The sequence below is a fragment of the Salmo salar genome, chromosome ssa10 (assembly GCF_905237065.1).
Source record: "Salmo salar chromosome ssa10, Ssal_v3.1, whole genome shotgun sequence".
In the NCBI taxonomy this organism is placed as follows: Eukaryota; Metazoa; Chordata; class Actinopteri; order Salmoniformes; family Salmonidae; genus Salmo; species Salmo salar.
In genome coordinates this window covers 80,831,900-80,850,573 of record NC_059451.1, presented here as the reverse complement: position 1 = coordinate 80,850,573, position 18,674 = coordinate 80,831,900, and the positions used below count along the sequence as shown (strand labels likewise).

The window sequence follows — 18,674 nt, the reverse complement described above, 5'->3', positions numbered from 1 at the left end:
TTGTACAGATGAACGTGGTACCTTCAGGCATTTGGAAATTGCTCCAAGGATGAACCAGACTTGTGGAGGTCTTGGCTGATTTCTTTTGATTTTCCCATGATGTCAAGCAAAGAGGCACTGAGTTTGACGGTAGGCCTTAAAATACATCCACAGGTACACCACCAATTGACTCAAATGATGACATCATTTTCTGTAATTTTCCAAGCTGTTTAAAGGCACAGTCAACTTAATGTATGTAAACTTCTGACCCACTGGAATTGTGATACAATGAATTATAAGTTAAATAATCTGTCTATAAACAATTGTTGGAAAAATTACTTGTGTCATGCACAAAGTCGATGTCCTAACCAATTTGCCAAAACTATAATTTGTTAACAAGACATTTGTGGAGTGGTTGAAAAAACGAGTTTTAATGACACCAACGTAAGTGTATGTAAACTTCTGACTTCAACTGTATATGTTTTCCAGTTTCTTGAAATACTTTGTAAATGCAACTTGTTTCTATGTGAAAACTGAAATGGTCTATTCGTTCCTTTTCCATTTTAGTAGACATTCTTATCTAGAGCAACTTACAGGAGTGAGTGCATACATGTTCATACTTTTTCATACAGGTCCCCCATGGGAATCGAACCCATAATCGTAGCATTGAAGTAGTAAAGGCTAAATTCAATATTTTATCAAATAATACAAAAATAATTACATTTGTCAGCTGAGTAGAACCCCACCTCCCAACGGCTTAGCCTTTTAGAGGTGAAAAAAAGAAAGTCTAAAACAGGTCGCGCAAGCAAATGATCATTATGATGTTGTTTTACCTGGATGCTTCATGTACAACCTGCACCCCTGCTACTTTTTACTGGTGGATGGCGACGTCAGGTTTTCGGGAACACATTGAAAAGTAACTTGACACTGTGTTGATCAGTCAGCGCAAATTTGGATTATAATGACCAGAAGAAAATTGAATGAATGCGTAAGGTAAAGGCTAGAATTAGCACTGGATCTCTGGTGTGTGCATGTATTATAAATTAGCAGTGTGTCAGTTTTACTAAAGTCTGGTGTCTCTAACTAGCTATAATAGAAGCCAAGGACATTCTCTAGTTACATTTTTTTTGCTCTGATTACACGTAAGTGTCCAGGTCAGCAGTTCACTTCTGTTTACTTCAGCCGTATGAAAAACCTTCAATAGCTAGTTACCTACCTTTCGCTTCTCATCCAACTGGTGTAAGTTAGCTAACTACAGCTGCTAGCCTTCTACTAGCTAGCGGTTTCTGTTGAGTAAGAACCAAGTTGCACACGGTTCGGCTGAAAATATGTGAGCATTTGTAGCACATCGTTGGCTTTTATTGGCCAGAAATGTGCACATGAGAGAAGGTAAATTGTGATTTTCTTCTTATTTTTTTTTACGGATGCACCTACAAACTTATTCAATCCAAATGGATGTAAGTCTCATGGTCCTGGCCTCCTGAGTGGCGCAGTGATCTAAGGCAGTGCTTGAGGCGTCACTACAGCCCCGGGTTCGATCCCAGGCTCTGTTACAGCCGACCGTGACTGAGGCGGTGCACAATTGGCCCAGCATCATCCAGGTTAGGGGAGAGTTTGGCCGGCCGGGATTTCCTTGTCCCATGGCGCTCTAGCGACTCCTTGTGGCGGGCCTGGCGCCTACAAGCTGACTTCTGTCGCCAGTTGTATGGTGTTTCCTCCAACACATTTGTGCGGCTGGCTTCCGGGTTAAGCGAGCAGTGTGTCTAGAAGCAGTGCGGCTTGGCTGGGTCGTGTTTCGGAGGACGCATGGCTCTCGACTTTCGCCTCTCCCGATTCCTTATGAAAAAGGGGTAAAAGTACGCAAAAAAAATACAAAAATAAGTTCACCTAATGTGCGATGTAGCCTCGTTTTAATTGGACGTCTAGAATTTGAGCTAGGTTTGGGAAAAAAATTGTCTAACGACCATAATTCTAATGACACGTCAAAAATCTGGTATAGTGGTTCTTGGTAACCGCTGGACGAATTATGACGAGAGGCTGGGAGGGTGTCGTGTACCTCCGATCAAGTTGATTTGACGGTAGAGATATTTGGTTTACATATGATGGTAGGGCGATTTGAATTTAACTTTGAGCTTCAACCAATGCATACTATATATAATATACTCCAACATACTACACTAATGTAAGTAGATACACTAATATAGATAAACTTGAAGACAAATCTCTATGGAGACCGACAGCTCTGTCTGCAGCAATCGAGTGGAACTCAGGAAGAGAAGAGACATCCCATAGTGTGTATAGGAGCACCGTATGAGGACACTGACAGACTGAAACACAGACTCTGTCAGAGCTCTCTCTCTTATTCTGTCTGTCTCTCTCCTCTAATACCCTGTCAGCGGGGTGCTCTCTGAGACCAGTTACACATGCCCTTCGGCAGGCCAGGATATTTCATCTAGTGGCTGATGGGAGGCCATTTCTTCCTCCTCCCCTCTGGACTGCAGAGTTGAAGTGGTGATATTTACCACTGGCCTCAGATTAAACTGGCCATAGCTCTGTGTCTGGGACTCTGAGCATCATGGCTAAAGTGTTACGGGCATGAGAGTGTTAATAGGCTATTCTATTACTGCGGACGGTGATTGGACCAGTCACTGGGATTAGCAAATTATTACTTTATGTGTATCTGTTAGGAAATTCTTTGTGTCTGTGTCATGATCAGTCTCAGCTATTTGTCCTTTCATTTTGGCTTGTTTAACATTGTCTAACATTTGTTTCTGATGGCTGTCCAAACAGTTAGGTTTGCTTACTCTAAGGTTAAATCAAATGCACTGCTGGAAGGATGCCCTGCTGCTCTTAAATAGACAAATGTACACATCACCACAGACTAAACCATGAAAACAGCTATATGTCAGCTATATGTCACACAAGCACAGGGAGAGGTGAGAAGAGGTAAACATGGTTTTCATATGGGTTTGAGTGCAGTTGCAAAGCAAGTACAACCATAGAATAATTCTAAATGGTTTTGTGAAATATCCACAACACCATCCAAGGAAATGTTTGGAAAAGCCCATTATTCATTAGTCTTCCCCAAAATAAGGAATGGTGTTCCCTCCAAATAATCAAACTCACTTGAAAGCAGTAATATAATAATATTATCCTCTGTTTCATTATCTTTCAGGGTCAGAGAGATAAATTAAAGCTGACTGATGCTGAGTTCTGAACTCTGATAGGACCCAATCCCCTTCCTGTCTGAACTCTGATAGGACCCAATCCCCTTCCTGGGTAGTCATTTCTCTAATACACAGATCTGTAACACGATGATTTTTACAAATAATTAGCATATAAAGACATTTATTACAAGTGTCATTCATAACGCTTTTCATCGAGGTATTATCACGCTTTAAGGTATGACCGAGGTGCAGACATTGTTGAAGAAACTAGAGTGTATTCTTTAAAACAGCGGCAGGCAAACCGGTAAAGGCAGGTAGGGGTCAATAATCCAGAGAGGGTGTAAGGCACCGGAACAGCAGGCAGGCTCAGGTCAGGCAGGAAAGGTCAAAACTGGGAAACTAGAAAACAGGGACTATAGGAAAGACAGGAGCAAGGGAAAATGCTGGTAGGTTTGAACAAACAAAACAAATTGGCAGAAAACACAGGTATAAGTACCCGGGGGATAATGGAGAAGATGAGTGACACCTGGAGGGGGGTGGAGACAAGCACAAGGACAGGTGAAACAGATCAGGGCATGACAGGTATACTGTAATTGGAAACTATTTGCAGACATTTACCGTACAGGTGATTTATGGAGCGGAGCGTGAATCTGAAGAAGGTGCTAATGTGGACCACATAAATCCTTATGGAGTGTGAAATGCATTAATAAATGTGTTGGGATGAAAAACTGGGACCAAAGTTTGAAGAGAGAGATTTATTAATTAAGGTGGATAGGCAATTAGAAACACCCTTTACATCTCAGTCACACTTTCTTAAACATAATATACGTTTACCAAAAATATGCTTAAAATGCACACAGAAAAGGTGAATACATATAATTATATATTATGCCATTCTCACTTTCTCTATTTCCCCTATCGCTCCTATACAGTAACTATACAGCCCTGGTAGGAGTGTGGATCTACGGCTTCTTCGTCATGGTGCTGCTAGCCCTGGACTTCCTCTACTACTCGGCCATGAACTATGAGCTGTGCAGAGTATACCTGGAGAAGTGGGGTCTGGGTGGGCGCTGGCTGAAGAAAGCCAGGAGCCAGTGGCACCAGCCAGTCCCAGGAGAGGAGAATGAGACCCAGGCACAGACCCAGGGTCACCCCATGGCCCTCAGCCACCAGCACCTCAGACACAGCCTCAGAGGAGAGGACCAGAGCCCCACGAACCCTAGCACGCCCCCACCGTCTGGTGAGTCACTCTGTCGCCAGCAGTCAGTGGATGTCCACTCAGACTCATTGTGCGTTATATACATGACTACACTATTACATTGTACTGTATGGACATAGAGTTGTCAGAGTCAGGACACTAACACGTTCGAATGCCAAATGTTTCTGCGCTATTTTACTGGAAGGCATAGATGGGGCAGATAGGACAATTGCTGATGATCTCATTCTGAACAGCAAAAGCACGAGGGAGCCTATCACATTCTCCCTCGGGGTTCATCACCTTACGCTGTCTCATCTTCATTATGTCTCGTAGAACGGTACGATGTTGCTAAGGGGAAGTTACCATAGCAGACCATCAGAGCAACATGTCTCCATAAGGAGAGGTTTGGTATCTCCAGCAGCAGTCCTTCCTCCCCCATCAGCTGCGTAGGCTGACAGGGAATCTGAACCACTGAGCCTCCCCACACACTCACGTACTCACCTGCTGTAACCTTTCCCGCAAACACACACGCATATATAGATGTACGCATGCATGCACACACACACACACACACCTGCCCCCCCCCCCACACTCACACAGACAGACACACACGCTTGTGCCATCTCTTCCCACACACACTCCTATGCTCTCTCCATTTCTCCCCCCACACACACGCAAGGACTGCTCGATACCTCGCCCAACATGCCCCTTCAGTCACTCGCACCACTCGGAGAGAGGAGGAAAGTGAGAGACAACTAAATACTGTAGTACCTTTGGGACACACATCAAGCCTTGACACACATATCTATCATCAAAGCATTCAAAGAACAGCTGGATCAAACACCGTCAGAACAACCTAAATCTTTGGCTAAAAATGTAAATTATTCAAACTGATCTCTGTCTCAGATGTTCTCTAGAGGTCCAGGAGCTGGCTTACAGACAGACCGACAGACAGACAGACAGACAGACAGACAGACAGACAGACAGACAGACAGACAGACAGACAGACAGACAGACAGACAGACAGTCAGTCCTCTGGGCCAAGCCATCTCTCTGACTGTCTATGAGAACTTAATGAGGGCAGAGATATGACAAATGGGTTTATGGCCGTGCCAGACCTTGACAGCCAGAGTTCTGACAAAGACAGAGGAGCTTGGCAGTGGAAGGGGATCCTGGGGCTGTTTTAGTGGTGAATACATGCCTAACTACCACTGGGACATGTCCACAGAGACACATGTCCATAGCACTTGTCCTATTGATGAATATATGCCTAATTAGAACCTGCCATGATCGAAGAGCTCACATACTATCTATCCTAGTGGTGAATACATGCTTTAAAGCACCCATGCAGTCTTTTTAATTGTATTTTTTAAATCATCACTGTATGTCTAATAAATAACTATGTGTTTATTTCATGAAAATAACTCAAAATATATTTTGAATAATTTATTCCTGAGACTCTTTTGGCCATTGAAATGCTTAGTCTGATCGAGTGTGGTTATGAAACAAATGTAAAGATATTTGCATACACAGCCCTGATTGGTTGATAGGATGGTCTAATGCCCACCTCCATACCCTGATGAAGGGTCAAACAGCTCTTACACAAAAAGGGCATTATCATCATTTTCACCATTTCAGAGTGTTATTTCAACCTCATGGTGTGGAAAAATAAAAACAAATAAAATAGAAAAATCTAGTTTTTAACAGCACTGCCCCTTTAACTACAACGTTAGGCAGAGACGTCTGAGAAGCCTCATCAACTTCAGCCAGGGCTACTTGACCCCTACAGGCAACAGCCCAACTTCAGACAAAACATGGGGTCTTTGAAAGGGGATCAGAATTGGGTCAGGAATAGGGTGTTGTAATGGATGATTGAGAGTCAGTGCTTTGCATTGTGACTCCATAAGGTTGGTATAGATTGCATTGAGTTCTTTAACTTCACTATGAGCTTGTTCTGAAAATAGAGACGTATGTCTATTTTATTTTGTCATTTGGGCTCCCAAGTGGTGCAGCGGTCTAAGGAACTGCATCTCAGTGCTAGAGGTTTCATTACAGACTCTGGTTCGATTCCAGGCTGTATCACAACCGGCTGTGATTGGGAGTCCCATAGGGCGGCGCACAATTGGCCTAGCGTCGTCCAGGTTAGGTTAGGGCCGTCATTATAAATAAGAATTTGTTCTTAACTGACTTGCCTAGTTAAATAAAGGTTAAATAAAATAAAAAATGGAGATTAGACTTACTCTGGCTTAGTCAGCACATAGCATGTATGCTTTCTGTAAACATTCATTAGTATGATATTTTCATAATATGTACAAAGTTATGAATGAAAAATGATGCTCTCTTCCCAAATGACAAAAACATTGAGATGACAGAGAACAAAGGCTCTGTTCAATCAAAAGCTGTTTTTCTGGGATGAGGTTAAAATAACATTGCTATTGTCTTACACTGAAAACTCTACAACCAGTTATGACTGAATAGCTTCCAGAGTTTGTTGCCCAAACAACACGTCATCATCAGATGGCCTTGAGTTTAGTTGCGAGGGACAGAGCTGTATCACCAGGGTCAGGGAGGATGATGGGTAATGGCTGAGAATTAGAGTGTCAGAAATGGGGAATCTCCAATACTTTTTAAAGTAGAAGTATCAGATCATTTCGCTCTATCTACTTCCTCTTGTGGAGGAATTGCAGCCTGACAAGTGAATGTGTGGGAACACTGTTTGCCATAAGGCTACTTGAGAAGGCTGGTATGTGTGCACAGCCTTAGATCTGTTACAGGCTCTGTGTAGGCGGCCTGGGAATCTGTTATTACTTTCTCTCCGTGGATAGATAAATGTCCTTTATAAAAAAAATCTGCTTAAACAAATACAGACGGCTTAACCAGGTACTGTGTGTTCTGGCTAGAAAGAAGAGACAACACGCATTGATCAGGAAAAGGAAAAAACAGCCATGTATTTACACTAATCTGGTGTAGAGGTCGACTGATTATGATTTTTCGATACCGATACCAATTATTGGGGCCCAAAAAGTCGATACCGATTAATCGGCCGATTTTTGTTTTATTTTATTTGTAATAATGACAATTACAACAATACTGAATGAACACTTATTTTAATTTAATATAATACATCAATAAAATCAATTTAGCCTCAAATAAATTATGAAACATGTTCAATTTGGTTTAAATAATGCAAAAACAAAGTGTTGGAGAAGAAAGTAAAAGTGCAATATGTGCCATGTAAGAAAGCTAACGTTTAAGTTCCTTGCTCAGAGCATGAGAACATATGAAAGCTGGTGGTTCCTTTTAACATGAGTCTTCAATATTCCCAGGTAAGAAGATTTAGGTTGTAGTTATTATAGGAATTATAGGACTATTTCTCTATAAACGATTTGTATTTCATATACCTTTGACTATTGGATGTTGTTATAGGCACTTTAGTATTGCCAGTGTAACAGTATAGCTTCCGTCCCTCTCCTCGCTCCTACCTGGGCTCGAACCAGGAACACATCGACAACAGCCAGCCTCGAATCAGCGTTACCCATGCAGAGCAAGGGGAACAACTACTCCAAGTCTCAGAGCGAGTGATGTTTGAAACGCTATTAGCCTGCACCCCGCTAACTAGCTAGCCATTTCACATCGGTTATACCAGCCTAATCTTGGGAGTTGATAGGCTTGAAGTCATAAACAGCGCAATGCTTGAAGGACAGCGAAGAGCTGCTGGCAAATCGCACGAAAGTGCTGTTTGAATGAATGCTTACGAGCCTGCTGCTGCCTACCACCGCTCAGTCAGACTGCTCTATCAAATCATAGACTTAATTATAACATAATAACACACAGAAATACGAGCCTTTGGTCATTAATATGGTCAAATCCGGAAACTATCATCTCGAAAACAAAACGTTTTCCCTTTCAGTGAAATACGGAACTGTTCTGTATTTTATCTAACGGGTGGCATCCCTAAGTCAAAATATTCCTGTTACATTGCACAACCTTCAATGTTATGTCATAATTACGTAAAATTCTGGCAAATTAGTTTGCAACGAGCCAGGCGGCCCAAACTGTTGCATATACCCTGACTCCGCGTGCAATGAACGCAAAATGACACAATTTCACCTGGTTAATATTGCATGCTAACCTGGATTTCTTTTAGCTAAATATGCAGGTTTAAAAATATATATTTCTGTGTATTAATTTTAAGAAAGGCCTTGATGTTTATGGTTAGGTAGAGTCGTGCAACGATTGTGCTTTTTTCGCAAATGCGCTTTTGTTAAATCATCCCCCGTTTGGCGAAGTCGGCTGTCTTTGTTAGGAAGAAATAGTCTTCACAGTTCGCAACGAGCCAGGCGGCCCAAACTGCTGCATATACCCTGACTCTGTTTGCAAGAGAAGTGACACATTTTCCCTAGTTAAAAGAAATTCATGTTAGCAGGCAATATTAATAACTAAATATGCAGGTTTAAAAATATATACTTTTGTATTGATTTTAGGAAAGGCATTGATGTTTATGGTTGGAGCAAGGTGTACCTAAGCGATTATATGCAATGCAGGACAGGCTAGATAAACTAGTAATATCATCAACCATGTGTAGTTAACTAGTGATTATGATTGATTGTTTTTTATAAGATAAGTTTAATACTAGCTAGCAACTTACCTTGGCTTCTTACTGCATTCGCGTAACAGGCAGGCTCCTCGTGGAGTGCAATGTAAAGCAGGTGGTTAGAGCATTGGACTAGTTAACCGTAAGGTTGCAAGATTGAATCCCCAAGCTGACAAGGTAAAAATCTGTCGTTCTGCCCCTGAACAAGGCAGTTAACCCACTGTTCCTAGGCTGTCATTGAAAATAAGAATGTGTTCTTAACTGACTTGCCTAGTTAAATAAAGGTCTAAATAATACAATAAAAAATATATTAAAAAATCCTCCAAATCGGCGTCCATCAATACTGATTTCTGATTGTTATGAAAACTTGAAATCGGCCCTAATTAAATCGGCCATTCCGATTAATCGGTCGACCTCTAATCCGGTGGGTCCAATATAGAAAACAAACAGTAAATCCCCTTGTTTAAGTATAACAAAGAATATGAACAGTGGGATCATGGCAGTATCAAGTACGCCATGATTGATAAGAAGCTGTGGCTTCTTAATTTGCTTTTTTTGCCAATTTGTGCACGGAGAGCACATGGCCACACACGTGATTTATTTTTTACATTGTGGTCCACTGGAGACCTGGTAGCAAGCATTTACACCGCAGTAAACACAGCTGTTCTTGGAAGCTCCGAGCACCACGCGATAAAAACACTCGTCGCACAGTAATGAAACGGGATGTCCTACTGACGGTTACAAAGTCTCAGATCGGGTTAAAACGTCTGATTATTAAGGCAGCTCTCTCTGCCCAGGGGTGGGGTGATACCTCTTAACTCTCTTGATACCCTCTTCACCCCATGGCATCGGATCGCACATGTCTGATGGACGCCGGACCAGAGAGAGGTCCTGTATTCAGTTTCTTTCATGTAGGCAGCCTTCTCTTCTGTATTATTACTGGTGCACTTCACATTCCTCATGTGCCCGTGCTAATACAAACTTAGTATGATGCTTCAGAGCATCATAAAAAAGAGCTGAAATCCAATATCGTTTAATTCAGGTTTGACAACACAGTAAGAGACGATATGACTGCTTAGGGGTTGGTGTGTAATGTGTCATTAAAAAAAGCGAAAAATCCATTCCCTCTCTACAGTATGTTTGTTGATGGAATTAACAATACATGAGTGCTGATTTGATGAGTGAGGATATGCCAGCTACAAGACCATTGACAGTGTGAAAACAGAGTAGGCAGCCAGCAACATTCCATATCATATTAATACTGCATGGTGAAGATCTATCGCTACGGTGATCAACGCCTGGACAACTTGGCATCAGATCACAGCAATCTGGCCAAGCGCTATATACTACACCACCCACCTCCTGGGTGGTGCCTGCCTGCCTACCTGACTGCTTCAAGAGGCCTGCACAGGTCAGCCAACCAGAGTGGTCCAAACAAGGTGGCATCTGTCATCACATTTACAGGCCCTGACTCAGAGCTGAGCCATCTGCTTGGTTGTCACCTAACAGCCATTTCCAGTCAGGCCTCTGTGACTGAGATATCGTATTGGCAAGTCTGTCACCTGGCAAATGGAGACTGGTTTATGATTCATAAGATGGTCAATGTCTGGTACATTGCTTTGATTGTACTTGACCATATGGCAGAAAACACACCTACACCCACCTCACTTACAGTACCCATCTGCTTGCCAGTCTGCCAGAGCAGTGAGTGACACAATAATATCACACAGATACCACTCACTCATGCCAGATTCTTCCAGAAATATGCTCGATAGCTTCAAACAGCTTTCATGAAAAAAAATTGGGTCCACAAGTGTCGTGATCAATGCTTGTGTCTATTTCCTGCATATTCACACATTATCTTTGAACCACAACTTTAGCTGAAGTGTTTTGTGTGGTAATGACTGAGTAGTAAATAATTAAATCAAGTGAAGGCTGTCCTGTGTTTGCAGGGTTGGGGAGTAACTGATTAAATGTAATTAGTTACATGTAATCTGATTACAAAAAAACGAATTGTAATCAGTTACGTTCCCAGCTAAAATATTGTAATCAGATTACAAATACTTTTGGAAACTAGATGATTACTTCTTGGATTACATTTAAATTCAGAAAGGATGTTTGCGGGGAAAGAATGCATAATGACACCTTTCTGTTTACCCAGTGACATTCAATTCAGCATTGAAAAAAAGCATACGTTTAATAGTTTGTTCCACCTGAGCGAGTCTGACCACAAGTCACAGACCACTATGACGACGCGGCAAATGCATTTGATGGATCTTTTTTGTCGTCTTCTTCTAATGCCTCTTAAGGGGAAAGTAATCCAAAAGCAACTGAAAGTAATCCGATTATTTTGAGTTGTGTTACTGATGACAATTTTGGGCTGGTAACGGATTACATTTAGAAGGTAACCTACCTTTCCCTGTGTGTGTGTGTGTGTGTGTGTGTAGAGCAGCATGTCCAGGCCCTGTCCAATTAGAGAGTATCACTCTCCATATGGTGGCCTAATTTACATTTAAAAAATGCACAACACAACACAGCCTGGTAGAGAGGAATCATCAGGGAGGGGAATGGTTGTTGATTTTTCTTCCTTTCTTCACTTCACTGCAATTAAAAATAGATCACAACAATAACCATGTCATGCCTTTTTCCCCACTGGCCTTGTGCAATACAAACAAGGAGAAGGCTGAGACACAGTATATGTGGCTGGTTAATTTAGCTGGGTGATGGGTTCTATACTCCTGTTCCAAGGGTTTTAATACTACATCACTTTCCTTTTTTTCTCCATTCAGACTGAAGCTGCGAGAGGATGAATGGATAGAAGGGTAGAGAGCAGCGATGCTGAGCAGAGCACGCCGCAGAAGATAGCACGGCTCCGACACCTGTCTCTGTCTGGCTGGATTATTTACACAGTAACATACCACAGGGTGGCTGGCCCTGCCGGAGATAGCAGTTAGCTAGCAGAACCTGCTCGCCTCCATTCCTCTAAACACCTCCACCACTGGACCAACGGAACCAGGCCAAAGGTCAACACTAGACTACTATGAAAGGTCCTGGCGAATGGAGCTGCTGCTACCCGAACACTGTTAAGGAACAGGTCACAGGCACTGAAAGTGATCATGAAGAACCCCTGCATGGGCTGGGGCTGTTCTAAGAGGATGCCAATGGAAACTGAAACAGCAACTGATCAACTGAACAAGGGGGGCTTTGTTTAATGTGTGTGTTTGAGTGTTGATTGTACTTTGTTGCTGTGTGGGGTTAAATTCAGTAGTAGTCAGAAGAGGTAGTGGGTGTATCTCTTGGTGATTTATTTAATGTAGACTAGTCAGGGACTTTTTACGAGTGGTAGACATTCTAGACGATTCACCATGATGCTTAGCATCTCTTTGGAGCTAAAATTAGGACATAGACTGGCTCAATCACTGAGGATAGATTTAATGGGACGGTGAAGTCTATGGAACAGACATATTTCAGCATAATGAACCTTTATTGAATATGGTGGCCCCTCCCCTTCAAGGCACCCTGTCAGCTCAGCAATCAGGGAGAGTGGAGTGCTGACAAAATAATCACGTCAGTGGTTCCCACTGAAAGGTGTTACACTGCAAAAAAAAAGTGAAATCTAAGCAAGCCTAAATATCTTCTATTGAAATATCTTTCTTCTTTTTTCAAACCAAGCTAAATGATCTAACGTCAGTGGCAGATCATTTGATTTAGGTTTGCTCAGATTTCACTTTTTGCAGTGTAGTGCACGCACAGGGAGGGGATAAAGCTCAACACTTAACTCATTTCTGACATGAACTTTCTTATTGATCCATAAAGTGCAGTCTTTGTTGTGTTGGGAGGGGAGAGAGAATAAAGCATCTGTTCAGGTCAGCAGACTGGGAGGGGGATGGAGTGTAGGGGGGGAAGACCAGGCGGTATATAGTACTGTACAGGGGTATGTCTCTACTCACTCTCCTCACTCTACCCCAGTTCTGGAGCTATAACCTGCGATCTGGCAGCAGCTTAGCCAGTACATTACGTGCAGAGAATTCCTGGACTGTATGCACCGTGCAGCAGGCAATACACTACAGTATCCTTGGTAGGGGCCAACCAAGAGGGCAGACCCATAAATGGTTCTCTGGGAGTTACTGGAAATACCACCAATACTCCTGAACAGCCACATGGCAGGAGGAGCAGGACAACTATCCCCAATATACTAAAACGGCAAACTGAACCTGCCAATTTATTCAAATGATTTAAATAAATTGTTTTGTCAACATCTGGCTTCATAAATTCACTGAAGTGTGCAGCACCCCAAAAAAGTAAATGTTACAATTTTCTGTTACAACAATGACCATGGCTGACAATATACACTGAGTGTACAAAACATTAAGAACTCTTTCCATGACATAGACAGACCAAGTGAATCCAGGTGAAAGCTATGATCCCTTCTTGATGTCACTTAAATCCACTTCAATCAGTGTAGATGAAGGGGAGGAGACAGGTTAAGGAAGGATTTTTAAGCCTTGAGGCAACTGAGACATGGATTGTGTATGTCTGCCATTCAGAGGGTGACAAATGATTTAAGTGCCTTTGAACGGGGTATGGTAGTAGGTGCCAGGCGCACCAGTTTGTGTCAAGAACTGCAATGCTGCTAGGGTTTTCACGTTCAACAACTTCCTGTGTGTATCAGGAATGGTCCACCATCCAAAGGACATCCAGACAACTTGACAACTGTGGGAAGCATTGGAGTCAACATGGGCCAGCATCCCTGTGGAACCCTTTCGACACCTTGTAGAGCCCATACCCCGGTGCAACTCAATATTAGGAAGGTGTTCCTAATGTTTGGTATACTCAACGGGATCTCTTATGATTAGCAATAACGTTCAGATTTGGCCAGTTTGACATAGTTAACTTCCGTATAGTCTAATTGCATGTTTGCTCCAGCAAACTTGTACCTTGTGCTGAGATACGATGCGCCCAACTGAAATAATTGGCCTGGACTGGAGAGCTGTGGAGGTGCTAATTGCGCTCTATCTTTTCGTCCTGCTTTCCTTCCTTTTTCTCTCCCTCTCCCTCTTTCTCTCTCTCTCTCTCTTACCTCTTCCCCCCCTTTCCCTCTCTTCCTCTCTCTCCCACTCTCTCCTTACCTCCCTCCCTCCCTCTCTCTCTCCCTCTTTCTCTCTCTCTCTTACCTCTTCCCCCCCTTTCGCTCTCTTCCTCTCTCTCCCACTCTCTCCTTACCTCCCTCCCTCCCTCCCTCCCTCCCTCCTCTCTCTCTCCCCCCCAGAAAGTGAGGCAGCATCAGCAGCAAGGAAGCCTGGAGGAGCAGGAATTTTAAACAGCTTCTGAAGTACAAAGGGGATTTAATTGGGCCTCAAAACAGTGGAAATGGCAGAGATCAGATATGCTAGGGAACACACGTCTCCTCCGGAACCCCAGTGCTGTTTTGCTGTAACAAGGCAAAGCTGTGAGCAGGGAATTCCCTTCCCATCGACAATATGTAGTGGTGGTGACTAGGGTAATGCCCCTGCCCTAGCAGGCAGTGTCAACAGACATGTCATGTAGGCTTACAGCCCAACAGTTGCCCCTCTTATCATAGCAATGATAATGGGGAGCCTAACTGCAGCCCTCCCCAAACTGGAAGCCCAAACAAGGTCTGTGGTGTTGTTGTTTTACAAGGCAAATCTGACTTTCTGTTTTGTTTTCTTAACATGGACTTGACGTGACATACCGTAATTTCCGGACTATTGAGCGCACCTGAATATAAGCCGCACCCACTGAATATTTAAAAAAGTATTATTTTGAACATAAATAAGCCGCACATGTCTATAAGCCGCAGGTGCCTACCGGTACATTGAAACAAATGAACTTTACACAGGCTTTAACGAAACACGGCTTGTAACAAAAATAAATAGGCTTTAACGAAACACGGCTTGTAACATAAATAAATGGGCTTTAACGAAGCACGGCTTGTAACAAAAATAAATGGGCTTTAACGAAGCACGGCTTGTAACAAAAATAAATAGGCTTTAACGAAACACGGCTTGTAACAAAAATAAATAGGCTTTAACGAAACACGGCTTGTAACAAAAAATAAAAAATTTGCAGTAAACAGTAGCCTACCAAGAAAGTCATTGGTCACTATCTTCCTCCTCCTGTGCACTGAAACCACTGAAGTCATCTCCTTTGGTGTCGGAGTTGAATAGCCTCAGAATTGCTTCATCCGATATTGGATCGTTTTCATTGTCGCTCTCGTCACTGTTTGACCTTAACCCGTTCGGCAATTTCATTGGTCTAATGAAAGCTTCATGCCGCCAAAAAACTGAGCACGTCACAGAATGTGTTTTTTTGGATTAAAAAAATTTGAAAGCGGGAAAAATCCATATATTAGCCGCGTCATTGTTTAAGCCGCAAGGTTCAAAGCGTGGGAAAAAAGTTGCGGCTTATAGTCCGGAATTTACGGTAGTCAATATTGTAATCATTGCTGTAAGGATGGCAGCGCACTTATGTGGTTGCTGTAGTAACAGTTGCCTTACAGTGAATCTCCACTTGTACACAGAAGCTTTGTAGTGATTGGTCGGTACCTCACTGTGGGTGTGGTGATGATGACCTGCACCACGTTCTGTCTATGTATTACCCACTAGAATGTACAGTTAGAAGCTGAATTGTTTCTGCACTTGTTAACTTTGTATTGTTACACCAGGGAGAAATAAAGATGTATCTTTTCCAGTGTGTTTAAACATTCCTGAGTGTGTTCTGCTCTTTATCAAATGCAGAATCTCAGCACAACTTGGGAGCCAAAAACATAAAAGTTGAATCAAGTTTCAGAGGTTGTGTTTGGCCAGAACATCCTGTCTGAGTCAAAGCAGTGGCCTGTAGCTGACACTCCCAGCCTGGTGAATCACACGACCCAGGCAGCCAGGCCAGAGGCATAGACATCATTAAGGCTAGGAGATGACAGGCCAGACAGGGACAGACACAGACAGAGACACCTTGTTCTAAATGACAAAACCTGTCTGCCACAGCTGGGGGAGCGTGTGAGAGGCCAGAGCATCACAGGAGTTGTCAAGGTTTGTTAGCAGGAAGTCCTTTGAACTTTTTCATTAATCAGCTTTCTCTCTCTCCAAACTTCTCACCTCTGTACCTCTGTTCAATATGCCTTTTCTGGTCTCTCCTCCTCCCACCAGTCTGTCCCTCACACTTCCTTTTTCTGTTCTCTCCTCCTCCCACCAGTCTGTCCCACAGTCTTCCTTTTCTGGTCTCTCCTCCTCCCACCAGTCTGTCCCTCACACTTCCTTTTCTGTTCTCTCCTCCTCCCACCAGTCTGTCCCTCACACTTCCTTTTCTGTTCTCTCTTCCTCCCACCAGTCTGTCCCTCACACTTCCTTTTCTGTTCTCTCTTCCTCCCACCAGTCTGTCCCTCACACTTCCTTTTCTGTTCTCTCTTCCTCCCACCAGTCTGTCCCTCACACTTCCTTTTCTGTTCTCTCTTCCTCCCACCAGTCTGTCCCTCACACTTCCTTTTCTGTTCTCTCCTCCTCCCACCAGTCTGTCCCTCACACTCTTCTTTTCTTCCCCTAAACACATTCATCTCTTTGCTCCCCATCACCTCCACATTCTCCCAGACCTCTCCCTCCTCCCTCTCTGTTTCATTGCTGTGATCGCATTATTATGAAAAGACCACAGAGACATGGACATGTGTGAACTAATTCACCCCATTAATCACTATGAAAACAAAACATTGCCTGGACCTCCTTATCCCACTGTTCCAGAGAAGTGGGGCAAAGCATCGGCTTCCGGCATCCATCTATTAAAACCACATTAGACCACCTCATCACTCCCATCTACCCCCTTGCCCACTCAGCCTTCTCCGAGGCAGGGCAGAGAGCCCTTCTGTGGCGCTGAGCCCACGTTAAGTGGATCTTAATGTTGCCATTTTGTGCCATTTGTCTAAACGCAATGTGATAAAGACCATTTGGATGCCCCTATCTGATGATCATTACAGTGCCATTTGTCACTCAAAGATCAGATGTCAGTCAAAGATAGAGACACGGGGGGGTGGGGGGTGTGTGGGGGGGGGGGTGGTAGAGAAGAGGTAAGGAGAAGGAAGCAGAGGAGAGGGGATGGGAGAGGTAAGGAGAGAGGATAGGAGAGAAGAATAGAGCTGAAGTGTGTAACTAATTGTGAAATGTAAACTAGTTACATTTCCTCCCTTACTCAGAGAACGTTCATGTGTAGATGTCTATCTGTACAGGAGTACCAAACATAAGCAGTACCAATATTGCATCTGTCTTTGCACTTCCTCCACACTCAGCCCCATTTTCCCCTCAACTGAACCTTCAACAAGACTGACAGCCCTTATTCAGTAGTCTATTTATTGTAATTGCAGACCTTTTTATATCCGACACTAAGTGTCCAGAATCCTCTGAGACCTGACCTCAGATCAGAAAATCAGACTGCGATCCCTGTCTTAAATGTCTTAAATGTCCACAATTTTCATCGGGCAAATCTAACTGGCAATCCCCTGAGACCGGGGAGTTCAAGGGCAGTAAATTGGAAGGCTGGCCCGAAAACATTGAGTGAAGAGAAACCGTTCAGATGACCTGACAGAATATTTAAACTGTCTACTGAAATGGGCTAGTTACGTGATGAAGAGGAGGAACACAACCCTCGCCAGGTCTACTCTCTCTCTTTCTGTCTGCCCTGTGAGTAGTGTGACATTGAGCTGTAATGAAAGTGGGCCTGAGCAACCCACTGTCAGCCTCAAAACATCATCCTGTGACATTTTTGCAAAAAGAGAAGTCACAACACGTGAGGCTAATGTCAATACACTGCAGTCAATGGGGAGAGATAGTGATAAAGATGCAAAGGTTAAATTGGTGGAAGACTTAGACAGACGTCTCTCTCTGTCTCTCTCTCTCTGTCTCTCTCTATCTCTAATCCCCTCTCTCCCTCCCCACTTCTCTCTCCATCTCCTTGCCTCCCTCTGTCTCTCTCTCTACCTCCTCTTCATACCAGTGGAGGCTTCAGAGCTGAGGACGGCTCATAATAACGGTTGTAACGGAGCGAATGGAATGGCATCAAACACATGGAAACCAAGTGTTTGATGTACTGTATTTGATACCATTCCACTAATTCCACTCCAGCCATTCTCACAAGCTTGTTCTCCCCAATTCAGGTGACACCAACCTCCTGTGCTTTATAGCCCCTCATTTTCTCTCTCCCTCCCCCTCTTTCACCAACTCCACTCTCTCCTCCTCTCTCTCCTTCCTTTCTCTCTCCCTCCTTGTCTCCCTCTCTTTGCCTCCCTCTGTCTCTCTCACTACCTGCTCTTTATCCCTCCTCCTTTTCTATCTCCCTCCCCCTTCACCACCTCCACCCTCTCCCCCTCTCCCTCCTTTTCTTTCTTTCTTTTTCTTTCTTTCTTTATTTCTTTCTTTCTTTCTCTCTCGCGCTTTCGCTCTCTCCCTTTCCCCCTCTCCCTCCTTTTCTCTCTCTCTCTCTTTCTCTCTCTCTCTCCTCTCTCTTCTATCTCTCTCTTATTCACTAATATCTCCCTCCTCTCCCTCTCTATCTCCCTCCCTCAATCTCCTTCCCCTCCATTCCCTCTCACTCCTTCTTCCATCCCTCCCCCTCCTCTCATCTCTCTCTCCTTCCTTTCTCTTCCTCCTCTCTCCCACCTCCACAGACAGGGCATTGACGCATAAGTCATTACATAGCTTTCAAGGCGAAAAGGTTGGTGATACAGCTGCAA

At 43.5% G+C, this 18,674-nt stretch overlaps 1 protein-coding gene across 2 annotated transcripts in view; it reads left to right on the top strand.

The window, feature by feature from the left end:
• The window catches only part of shisal1b (shisa like 1b), a 67,969-nt gene extending 54,773 nt beyond the window's left edge, over positions 1-13,196 (top strand). The window contains exons 4-6 of one of the 2 annotated variants that reach the window (XR_006757007.1): positions 4,079-4,386; positions 11,728-12,528; positions 12,660-13,196. Coding sequence is in view for 1 of the 2 variants with exons in the window: in XM_014124478.2 (XP_013979953.1) it covers positions 4,079-4,386; positions 11,728-11,732 (313 nt within the window). In the remaining variant the exon portion in view is untranslated. Of the gene's footprint in view, positions 1-4,078; positions 4,387-11,727 lie in introns of both variants that reach the window. The other variant, XM_014124478.2, reaches the window with a different exon arrangement.
• The last annotated feature ends 5,478 nt before the right edge of the window (positions 13,197-18,674 follow it).